We start from the raw sequence: 12498 nt of genomic DNA, 5'->3' as shown, positions 1-12498 counted from the left end.
AAGATCAAGTATAATGGGCATTCCGGTTCACATTTCTGAGGATGTTATTGCTTTTGTTCTCAGAAGGCCAGCTACAGGGGAATACAAAGCTGGTATTTCAAAAGTCAAGAACAGTCCATGGAATGAAGTTGTAAATAAGACCCTCTACAACAACGTAGCTAAGGGTGCTTATGCTGATATGTCAACTCAAACCAAGATGATGCTGAAGATCCAAAATGAGAATCTGTTACCAAAAGGTGGTGGTAGTGATCAGCCTTCATTGGAGCACAAAATCCTTCTCCACTTCTTCATAATAGGTGTAAAAGCAAATGTGCCTAGATACATCTTCGGGCATATGGTACAACAGCTCAGAGAAAGCCAGTTGAGAAGTAGGTGCTGGGTACCCTATGGGAGGCTATTCTCTGAAATTTTTCATCAAGGAGGTCTTCTTAATCTTCTCAAGGATGTAGATTTCTTCACTGATGAGCAGTTGGGCACTGTAATTGGAAAAATCATCAATGCAGAAACTCTGAGGTCCATGCGTCTGATTAAGAGAGAGGATTATAAGAAGCTAAGCACAAATATGACAGAATCTGATTCTAAATCAGCTTTGATGAATGATTTTCCTCCAATGTCCAAACAAGATCCTTTGGATGTTTAGATGCACTACATCAGGGAGCATTTTGAAAGAGCTAATGTCAAAATTAGCTTGAAGGAAGTACCAGAAGAGATGTATGGAGGAGCTCTTCCTGTTGCCAAGAGCAGGAAGACAAAGAGTAAAGCATTAACCAAGGAAGATTACTTGGAAGAAGAAGCTTCAAGAAAAACTTCTAAGAGATTAGAGAATGCTGATAAGGATGGTTTTGCAGCACCCAAACCCAAGAAAGCTAAAACTGTTAAGGCTGAATGCTCAACCCTTTCTGAATGTGCTTCTGACAAAGTCATTCAAAAGAAAAGAGATAGACAGCCAGAGGTTCAAGATGCTGCTAGGTAAGCTGCTCTTCGTGAAGAAGTTGCTAGAAGGGAAGCTGTTATTCGTGAAGAAGCTATCAAAAGGAAAAGAGCTAAGGGAGAAAGAAGTGTTCAAGAACGTATCAAGGAAGCTGCTGAACAGTTAAGAAGGGAAGAAGAGGATCCTAGTTTGAAGAAGGCTAAGATGCCTGTCTCAATGGAGATACCTTGTTTTAGAGTCACACCTGAGCAAGAACAAATAGCTAAGGAAGTTGTTGCAACTGAATTAGCCAAAAGAAAGCATATGGTTGAACTCTACATGAAGCAAAGAGATGAACAGCTCAAAGAAGCAGGGCTTGATGATTCTGTACATGCTGAGAAAGCTGCTGAGATTGCATCTTTGGCAGCTGAAGTAAAAGAACAAACAGTGAAGGAAGCAACTGCTTTGTTAAAGGAGGCTCTGAAAGCTACAAATGTTTCAAAAGCTAATCCTTCAGAACATACTTCAGAAGCTGTTGCTTCAGAACCTGCATCAGAAGCTGCAAGGTCAGAAGCTCATCCTTCAGATCCAAAAGCTCACATTAATATTCAGACTTCTACCCTTCCATCATCACCCTCTTCATTTTCATCCTCCACTGAATCAGATGACATTCCTCTGAGTCAGCACATCAAACAGATTCTACCAAACTTCAAACCTTCAAAATCAACCTCTTCTAATACCTTTGACTATGATCAAATGCAAATCAATTTCTCAAAACAGAGGATAAAACTCTGTGAAAAATTGCCTACTGATCATTTCCTCCAACGAACTGTTATCCAACCTTTAAACACTCAACACCCTGAACCCAACCCTGAACCACAAAAAGCCTCTGAAGTAGTTTCAGAAGAAGCCACTTCAGAAGACCCCCAACAACAACATCAAACATCAACCCTTCACTCCTTAGAAAAACATTTAGGTGGTGAGATGCAACCAACCCCTAAAAAGACCTCTAAAACTGTCCCTGAAAAGAATGTCTTAGAAACCAACAATCAAATCCTCAACCTGAAACCTCAACCATCAATGAGCAAACTGTTCTTGAACAAACTGTTCCTGAACAAGTTACTTCTGACCAAACACAAACTAACCCTGAACACCAATCTGAGAATCTTAACTAATCACCAACTCAGAATGAAACTATTCCTGAACAACACACCACTTCTGACCACTCATCTCCATCTCATACAACATCCATCCCAGAACCTTCACCAAACATTCTAGAGTCTGAATTTATTGATGAAGAGCTTCAACGGATCAGTGATGAAATACAAGGACTCATGCTTCTCAGAAACATGCCTGTACTTTCAATTCACTATGAAGATCAATGGATGGACCTGAAAGTTGGATTGCTGAAAGACATGGCTAAATTGCTGGATCAGATAAGTGAAAAGTGCATAAGAACCCAAGCTGAAGTGCTTAAGAAGCATCTGGAAGATCTTCACTCAGAACCACTTCTTTTAGCTAATACTCCTTTCTTTTCAGAAAGTGACTATGTCTCAAGAGATGACAAGCTTTTTCAAAAGATGAAACAGAAGCTACAAGCTAAAGATGAAGAAGTTCAGAAGGTTAAGCAGAAGTCTAACACTTTGGAAGAAGTTGTTAATAAGCAAGCAGAAGAACTGAAGAAACAGTCTGAGCAAATCAAACATTTGATGGAACAAGTCTCTAAACTAGCCAAACCTTAGTTGCACACCATTTGCTTGTTTAGATTTTTGTTTTCCAATTTAGTTTTCTGAAACAATTTAGTCTCTGATTGTTTGATTTATCTTGCTGTTTATGTATCATTCATTTGCTTCCGAAACAATTTATTTTAATCTTAAATGCTCTGATACTTATATTCATTATGCTCTGATACTCTTTCTTTTGTTTTATTTACTTTTTGTTGATGACAAAAGGGGGAGTAGTTGTATAGTATTTTTAGGCTCTGAGCCCCATTAATTTAACTTGATTAAGTTAACTTTTTGCTCTGAACCATTTTTCTAAACTTTTGGTAATTTTTAATTCTTCTGAAATTTTATTAATTACCTTGTGCGTTTTTTATTGAAATTTAATTAACGAGTATAGAATTTTAAGGGAGCTTACAAACCTCACCTTAAAGATCTATTAGACTTAGGGGGAGCTTACAAACCTCATACCTAGTAGTCAACTTGTTAATTAGATCAACAACAATTGAACATTTTAAATACTATTGTTTATCATCATCAAAAAGGGGGAGATTGTTGGAACAAAATGTGTTTCACAATAAACCTTAATGAGTTTTGATGATAACAAGGTATTAAAAATTCTCAATTGGTTTTTGCTAATATTTGTTCAAGTGTACAGGACCATAGGCAAAGTTAATCAATTTCAATAGGTCTTGGAAGAACAATAGAGAGCAAAGAAATCTAAAGCATCTGAAGAAAACTGCATCTGAAGCTATGAAGTGCTTCTGAAGTTTCAAGTGCCTCTGAAGTGATGACGTCAACAGAAGCAGAAGTTCATCAGAAGCAGAAGTCCATCAGAAGCAAGAATTCATCCGAAGCTATATCATCACCAGAAGCTACAGTTGATCAGTAAAATTAAACTGAAGTTTCAAAGGAGCTGCTTTTCATTTCAATCTCGTCTAAGAAAACGAAGAATTGAAAGGGAGGTATCAACGGTCATTTGAAAAGCACTGGGTGCTTGTCCTTCATTGAAGAGTTGACAAGGTACAAGTGTACAACCACTACCTCCACTACTCTGTTTTTGTCTACGCTACAAGACAAGACAACAACTCTGCCTGCAGAAATGTTCCTTCAAGAAAGGAATGAATTAGAAGTTGATCCTTCATAGGACTACACCCAAATCAAGCAAAAGATTACTGGTGGATGATCAAAGGAACTCAACGACTCTTTAGACGTGCTAAAAATCTCAACGTCTCTCTACTCACCTCTATTTAAAGGAGTAAAGACTTGAAGATTAAAGAGAGACATGAACACAAGTTAAAAGCGTCAAAACTCTGCTAAATTTGTTTCTCAAAAAGCACTTTGAATTTCTGCACTGATTTGATATATCTTAGAAATTCTTAAGTCTAGAGTCTTTGTTGCATTATATTGTGAACACCACTGATTGTATATCAAGTGTTCAAAGTCAAACATTTTCTGTGTAATTTTGTTTGATCAGAAGCCTCTCGCCTGCGTGCTTGACCATTAGAAGACTCTTGCTTTAGTGCTTGAGCATTGGAAGTCTCTCGCCTGCGTGCTTCAGCATTTGAGAAGTCTCATACTAAGAGAGTATTGAGCATCTGTAATCTGTGTGATTATTAGTGGAAATCTCCTTGGAAGTGCAAGGGGGACTGGACTACTTCCGGTTTGTGGAAGGAACCAGAATAATTGCTTGTGTCTTTCTTTCTTTTCTCTGTTCTGTTTTCATTCCGTTGCATATCTGATTCTGAACATCACATCAGAAGCATTCCTAACCAGCTTCTGAAGTGTTATCAGAAGAAGAATTTTTAGAGAAGAAGAAAACAAAATTCAACCCCCCCTTCTTGTGTTTTTCTCACCTTCATTATATGTTGTTGTTATATTATTATAAGATGATTAATATGTGTTGTTCATATCATTATAAGATGATGATTTATGTTGTATTGTATAAGATTTTTATTATTAAGCGATGATTATGTTGTGTCGTATATGATTATTATTATAGTGAGATGTTGATTACATTGTGTTGTTTTAAAGTTATTAGTGATGATGATTACATGAAGATATCTATGAGTTGTTAAGTGTACTTGATGATGTTTATGTTAAGTTGATAAGTTGTCTTTTATTCATGAATTGATAATGAGATGTTTGATGAATAATTATTATTATGAATTAATGATATTGTTATGTTGTATATGAATTAGGATTAAGATGTTGTTATGCTGTATATGAACTATGACTATGATGTGATGATCTATGTTTGTTACGATTTGGTTAATATGTGTTATATGATGATGTTTATAATGTGATGAATATGAAGTAAATGATAATTAGAAGTTGGTTGAACTATTAAGAATTATTACATGAAGAATTATTATTACTAATAGATGAAGTTATTTATGTTGTTAAATATAATTATTGAATTATATGCTTGATATTATTGTTTTGTGAAATCTCACCTCTTCTGCTTGAAAATGTTGCTCTTCGTATGAGTAACTTGCAGGTATTAATGATTAGTAGGAGTGGTGGCTCAAGTGTCTTAGGTGCTCTGATACGTAACGGGATGGGAACTTTGTTATTACTTTTCTATTCCTTACGTATTGTTTTTGAAGATTTATGACTATGTTTTTAGATTGGATTTTTATGAGACATTTATAAAGAGGCCTTAGTGCCAAAGACTGTTTTTTAGTTATTGAAGAAATTTTGCTGCGAAGTATTAAAGATTTTGTTATTGAATTTTAAAGGATAAATAGTTATTTATTCAGTTTATGATTTTAAGAAAAGAATGTGACATTCCGTTAATGTGAATACTCTGATTAATTAAATGAAATTTTTACGTTGTGAAAACGGGGTGTTACATCATCGATCGTATACCCTATAGCTTTAGGATATTTCTTGAGGACATAAATTAATTTTTCAGTTTCTACCTCATCTAGGCTTGCATTCACAATAACAGGGTAGGTTGAGTTAGGGCCCAAGAACTCATACCTTAGATTTGAGGGAAGCGGTTTAAGCTCTACTTTTGGTGCCCCCTTTGGTAGAAGTGCTGATTCTTCCTTTACTAACTCCTCCACACTTAAACCTTCCATTGGAGGGTTTCTATTCAACAACTCTTCATAAGCTTTTGCCTCTCCTTCCAATTTTGTACCTGCATTGTTTACCAAGCATACTTCCAAACCATCATGTGTAGTTGATGCTAAAGAGCAGTCTTTCAGGTAATGGTCGACTATGTCTATCATGCAACAAGAGTCCTTAATGGAAGGACTTTTCATTAGTTTAGCAAGTTCAAGTTCAACAGTCTCTTTACCAACATTAAAAGCTAACTTACCATTTTTAACATCAATGATGGCTCCTGCAGTAGCAAGGAAAGGCCTCCCTAAAAGAATTGGTACTTGGTTGTCTTCCTCCATTTCCATCACAACAAAATCAGCGAGGATGTAAACCTCTACTACTTTGCCTGGGACATCCTCTATAATTCCAGCTGGATACTTAACAGAACGGTCTGCTAATTGTAGGGTCATCCTAGTCGATTTAAGTTCTCCTATTCTCAATCTTTCATAAAGGGACAAAGGCATTAGGCTAACGTTGGCTCCTAGGTCACACATTGTTTTCTTCACTATTTCCGACCCTATGACACAAGGTATGGAAAAACTACCTGGATCTTTAAGCTTTGGTGGCAATTTATTTTGGATGATGGCACTACATTCTTCCGTAAGGTTAATCGTCTCACCTTCCTCAATTTTTATTTTTTTTATAAATTTAGCATAGGTAGGCATTTGGGTTAAAACTTCGGTGAAAGGCACATCAATGTATATTTTGTTCATCATTTCTATGAACTTTTTAAATTGCTCATCTAGCTTAGATTTGGCAAACCTTTGTGGGAAGGGGGTTTTTGGCTTAAAGGGAGGTGGTGTACTTTCATCAACTCGTGTTTTTTCTCTTTCTACCCTAGTTTCCTCAGCTTGCGGCTCGTAAATCTCTTTCTCACTTTCATCGGGTTTGGTTCTTCCTTTGGAGTCCTTTAGTGGCTTACCACTCCTAAGTGTGATAACATTCATTTTGTTAGGTTGGCCGACCTTATGGACGACTTGGGAGAGCTGAGTTTCTGAAGCTTTGTTGCGAGAGGATATGGATTCGATCTTTGTTGTGAGAATAACAAGAGAGTCGTTCAAAAGTCTAGTTTGATCCTTAACCTCTTAGAGCTGTTCGGATTGTTTAAGAAAATAGTTTTCCATTAAAAGTTCAATGTGAGACTTTTGAACAACTCTTTGGCTATTTTGAACAAAGTTTAACTACTCAACACCACCTAGTTTGCAATCGATGCTAGACTGACCAGATATGCCACATGCTCCACATGGAGGTGAAGAAGAAGAAGAAGGTGTAGCAACACAAGTATTCATGTGATCAAATCTTTGATATAGTGCATCCACCTTGGTAGATAGTTAGTCAAGGGAAGAGATTTTGTTCATACCTGCCTCTTTAGAGGGTGAGGAATCGATGATTACTTTCTCTTCGGTCCATTGGCAAAGGTTTAGAGTCATGTGTAACACCCACTTTCGTTTAATTAATTATTTAAACGAGTTTAGACGATTATATTATATTTATATAATATATGTGTGAATTTTGTTGATTTATGACGGTTTAGATGATTTGGATGATTTTGATGTGTTTTGATGATTTGATGAGATTATGAGACGTATTTTATTGTTAAATAAAATAAGATTTGAAAATAAAATAGAATATTTAGTTGAGTGCTATTTTGAGATTTTAGAGAGTTTTGGGGGATAAAGTGAGATAAGATAAGTTATTTGGTGGAGGTATATAAAGAGAAAACATAGTTTAGAAAAAAACACTTTGTAGGTACGATCAAAACTTTGGAAAAGGAGGAAAAAGCCATAGAAGGGAGAATCCTCAAGAGAGTGCTGCGATTTCTTCACATTAAGGTAAGGGTGAGACTGATAATTCAGTAATGTTAATTCTTATAATTCTGATGATTAGTTAGCAAAAATTAGGATTGAATATGAGGAATCGAAAACTAGGTCAAATCCCTAAAAATTGATGATCAAACGGTAGAAATTAATTAGATTTTTGTAGAAAACGTCCCTTGACCTTAGATTATGCTTAGGATGAATTCTGGAAGTTACATTAGGCTTAAAACTTTGAGTTTAGGTGAATTTTTGAAGAAAACTGCATTCTGCCCGAGCCAACATTCATCGCTCGCCACGCGAACCTAGAACAACCTTAGTTGGGGATCTGGCTTGTACTCGCCATGGCGAGCAGATGCTCTCGCCTCGCGAGCACTTCCAGAACTGAGTGCTTTTGATAATGTCGTGACCTGAGTTGTTTGGATTGGTTAGGAATGGAACTTTATGTAGTAAGGAAACCTATTTAAGATGTTAACTGGAATCTGTGAAGCTGTTAAGTTGTTTGTAATGTGATTTAACGATTAAATGCATTACTTGAATTATTCTTGAATAAACTTGATGTTGTTGAAAATGAATTGTTGTTATGAAATTATAATGCTGTTGTGATTTGATTATGCTGCTGCTGTTATTTAACTAAGTTGCATGAGTCATTATAAGATGAATAGATGTTCTTGAACTCCAAATTATTGGATGCATATTGAGATGTTGATTAAGATTGTTTTAGATTGATTGAGTCCATGCATTAGCATACTTGTTGGGGGCTCATGCCCTGGAGCTTTGTCCTCACCATGAATTGAGCTTTGTCCTCACCACGATGCCTTATTAGTATATTAATACTATAATGTTGGGGGCTAATGCCTTGATTGGTACCACATGCATAAAGAGGTTTAGATTTTCATTGTCGCATTTGTCGAGTCAGAAGATGTTATATTATTGATGATGATTGAATGAAGTGATTACTTGATAATTGTTATCAAAGATGCAATGATGTTTAAGATTGTTTATGTTGTTAATTATGATTTTGAATTATATTGATTAATATTATTGAGTTATGAAATCTCACCCCTTCTGCTTGGAAATGTTGCTCTTCGTATGAGTAACTTGCAGGTGATCGTGCTTAGTGTGCAGTTTGCTGTCGTGATTGGCCTTGCCTCATTGAGTCATCTAGGTCGCTCTAATAAGTAACCGGATGGGGTTTTGATATGCATGCTTCGTTGCCTTACGTGATTATTTATGATGTTGATTAACTGTTTTGAGATATTTTGATGGGGCCTACGTGCCAAAACGATTTATGATTTTCGAATTAATTTCCGCTGCAAAGCTTAAGATATTTTGTTGAAAGTTAAATTGTTATTTAACTGATTTTTGGATTATGTTTGAATTTGATATCCCGTTTATGATGTTTACTCTGATAAATGTTTAGAAATTTTCATATTGGGAAATCGGGGTGTTACAATTGGTATCAGAGCAGGTCGGTCCGTCCGGCCAATTAGAAGAGTCTTGTCAAGTCTTAGTAATAATTGTATTACTATCTTTTGTTGTTGTTGATACTTGTTGTAGAATATCAGAATGGCTGGAAGGAATGATGTTGCGTTAGCTGCTACTCTACAAGCTGTTGCCCAAGCTCTGGGACAACAACCTAACGTGAATGCTGAGACAAGGATGTTGGAGACCTTCATGAGGAATCATCCTCCAACCTTCAAAGGAAGATATGACCCTGATGGAGCCCAGACGTGGCTCAAACAAATTGAGAGGATTTTCCGTGTGATGCAGTGCACTGAGGTCCAGAAAGTGTGATTCGGTACGCATCAGCTAGCTGAGGAAGCTGATGATTGGTGGGTTAGCCTTCTGCCTAACCTAGAGCAAGACGGTGCGGCTGTGACTTGGGCTGTGTTCAGGAGAGAGTTCCTGAGAAGATACTTTCCGGAAGATGTTCGTGGGAAGAAAGAGATCGAGTTCCTTGAGTTAAAGCAAGGAAACATGTATGTGATCGAGTATGCTGCCAAGTTCGTGGAGTTGGCAAAGTTCTATCCACACTACACTGCTGAGATTGCTGAGTTCTCGAAATGCATCAAGTTCGAGAATGGTTTGAGGCCCGACATTAAGAGGGGGATCGGATACCAACAGATCTGAGTTTTCTCCGAGTTGGTGAATAGTTGCAGAATTTATGAGGAGGACACCAGAGCTCATTACAAGGTTGTTAATGAGCGGAAGACTAAGGGCCAGCAGAGTCGCCCTAAGCCTTATAGTTCCCCTGTTGATAAGGGCAAACAGAGGATGGTCGAGGAGAGACGACCCAAGAAAAAGGATGTTCCTGTTGAGATTACTTGTTTCAATTGTGGTGAGAAAGGCCACAAGAGTACTGCTTGTCGTGAGGAGGTGAAGGAGTGTTTCCGGTGTGGCAAGAAGGGTCACACATTAGTTGATTGCAAGCATGCTGACATCGTGTGCTTTAATTGCAAAGAGGAGGGTCATATTGGTTCCCAATGCAAGCAGCCTAAGAAGGCGCCTACTGCGGGTCGAGTTTTTGCTCTGGCTGGTACTTAGAAAGAGAATGAGGATCGTTTGATTAGAGGTACTTGTTATATTAATAATACTCCCTTAGTTGCTATTATTGATACTGGTGCTACGCATTGTTTTATTGCTTTCGATTGTGTTTCTGCTTTGGGTCTTGATTTGTCTGATATGAATGGAGAGATGGTCGTCGAAACTTCAGCTAAGGGTTTGGTGACTACTTCTCTCGTATGTTTGAGATGTCCTTTATCTATGTTTGGTCATGATTTTGAAATGGATTTAGTTTGTCTACCTTTGAGCGGTATGGATGTGATTCTGGGTATGACTTGGTTAGAGTACAACCATGTTCATATCAATTGTTTTAGCAAGTCAGTGTATTTCTCTTCCGTCAAAGAGGAAATTGGTGCAGAGTTCTTATCTACTAAGCAGCTGAAGCAACTGGAGCGCGATGGTATTTTGATGTTTTCTTTGATGGCTTCTTTATCTATTGAGAATCAAGCGTTGATTGATAAGCTACAAGTGGTATGCAACTTCCCTGAAGATTTTCCAGATGAAATTCCTGATGTGCCTCCTGAGAGAGAAGTCGAGTTTTCTATTGATCTTGTTCCTGGAACGAAGCCGGTGTCGATGGCACCTTATCGTATGTCTGCTTCCGAGTTAGCTGAGTTGAAGAAACAATTAGAAGATTTTCTTGAGAAAAAGTTCGTTAGACCAAGTGTTTCACCTTGGGGAGCGCCAGTTTTGCTAGTAAAGAAGAAAGATGGTAGCATGAGATTGTGTATTGACTATCGTCAGCTGAACAAAGTTACTATCAAGAATAGGTATCCACTTCCGAGAATTGATGATTTGATGAATCAGTTAGTGGCTGCACGTATTTTCAGCAAGATTGATTTGAGATCAGGTTATCACCAGATTAAAGTAAAAGATGAAGATATGCAGAAGACAGCTTTTAGAACGCGGTATGGTCACTATGAATATAAAGTTATGCCTTTCGGTGTGACCAATGCACCCGGAGTGTTTATGGAGTATATGAATCGCATCTTCCATCCATTTTTGGATCGGTTCGTGGTTGTTTTCATCGACGATATTTTGATTTACTCCAAGACTGAAGAAGAACATGTTGAGCATCTGAAGATTGTTTTGCAAGTGTTGAAAGAGAAGAAACTTTATGCTAAATTATCTAAGTGTGCGTTCTGGTTGAAAGAAGTAAGTTTTCTTGGCCATGTTATTTCTGGCGATGGTATTGCAGTAGATCCGTCTAAAGTTGAAGCGGTATCGCAATGGGAGACTCCTAAGTCAGTTCTTGAGATTAGAAGCTTCTTGGGTTTAGCTGGTTACTACAGAAGATTTATTGAAGGATTTTCCAAGTTAGCACTTCCGCTAACGCAGTTGACTTGTAAAGGTAAAGCTTATGTGTGGGATGTTCAATGCGAGAATGGTTTCAATGAATTGAAGAAGTGTTTGACGACTGCTCCGGTTTTGATTTTGCCGAAGTCCGATGAGCCTTTTGTGGTGTATTGTGATGCGTCCAAGTTGGGTTTAGGAGGTGTACTTATGCAAGATGGTAAAGTGGTAGCTTATGCTTCAAGACAATTGAGAATTCATGAGAAAAATTACCCAACGCATGATTTAGAGTTGGCGGCCGTTGTAACGCCCTAGTCGTTATTTTATTATTTTTAGAATTAGTTAGAGTCTTTTGTGTGTTTTTAACTAATATATGTGATATATGTGGTGTGTAGTATTTATTTATATAATTTATTTAATATAAATAGAATAATATGAATAATGGAATTAATTAAGAGTTTGGGGAATAATTAGAAATTAATAGTAATAAGGGAGGTTTTAATGAAAAAGGAGAAGTTATAGTTTTAGGGAGTTAAGGAAAGAAAAGTCAGAAAACAGTTTAACGTGAAAACAAGTGGAGAAGAGAAAAACTAAGGCAAGGAGAGAAGACCAAGAGAGAAGAACTTAGGAACTGATTTTGCTGTGCTATTTGTCTTGGCAATTCTAAGGTAAGGGTGGGATTATCTTTCAATAGTCATAATATGTAATTTTTGAAAATTAATCAATTAAACTGTTCTTAAGGTAAAATTGGGAAAATAAGGGTTAATAATTATTTTGAAAGAAAAGGTGTAAGAATCAGGTTTATAATGTTGTATTTGAATGATTAGTATGATTTCTTCATCCATGTTGTTGATATTGATCGTAATTGAAATGAAAATAGAATATGATGGATGAATTTTGGAAGTTCTGTATGAATGCTTGATTGGGCTGAATTGATGTTATTGATGTTTAGTTGCTGTTCCTTTTGATGTCTGATTGTATATAGGACTTGTAAACATTTCTGGAAAACGTTTTGGGTGATCAGGGGATTAAAACTGGGTTTTTGGAGTGAGGAGAAGTCTGAAAATCGTAACTTTTACCTTGCCCA

General features: G+C 36.9%; 1 protein-coding gene across 1 annotated transcript; it reads right to left on the bottom strand.

The window, feature by feature from the left end:
• Positions 1-3488: 3488 nt before the first annotated feature.
• On the bottom strand, positions 3489-6686 carry LOC112418074 (uncharacterized). The gene is made up of 3 exons (XM_039832687.1): positions 6359-6686; positions 5556-6256; positions 3489-3506 (listed from the first exon to the last, which is right to left on the bottom strand). The coding sequence occupies exons 1-3, from the start codon at positions 6684-6686 to the stop codon at positions 3489-3491; spliced, it is 1047 nt and encodes a 348-aa protein (XP_039688621.1).
• Between the last annotated feature and the right edge of the window lie 5812 nt (positions 6687-12498).

This window comes from Medicago truncatula, chromosome 4, assembly GCF_003473485.1.
Source record: "Medicago truncatula cultivar Jemalong A17 chromosome 4, MtrunA17r5.0-ANR, whole genome shotgun sequence".
Lineage (NCBI taxonomy): Eukaryota > Viridiplantae > Streptophyta > Magnoliopsida > Fabales > Fabaceae > Medicago > Medicago truncatula.
Note: the sequence above shows the minus strand (reverse complement) of the source record. Positions and strands in the feature narration are given on the sequence as shown.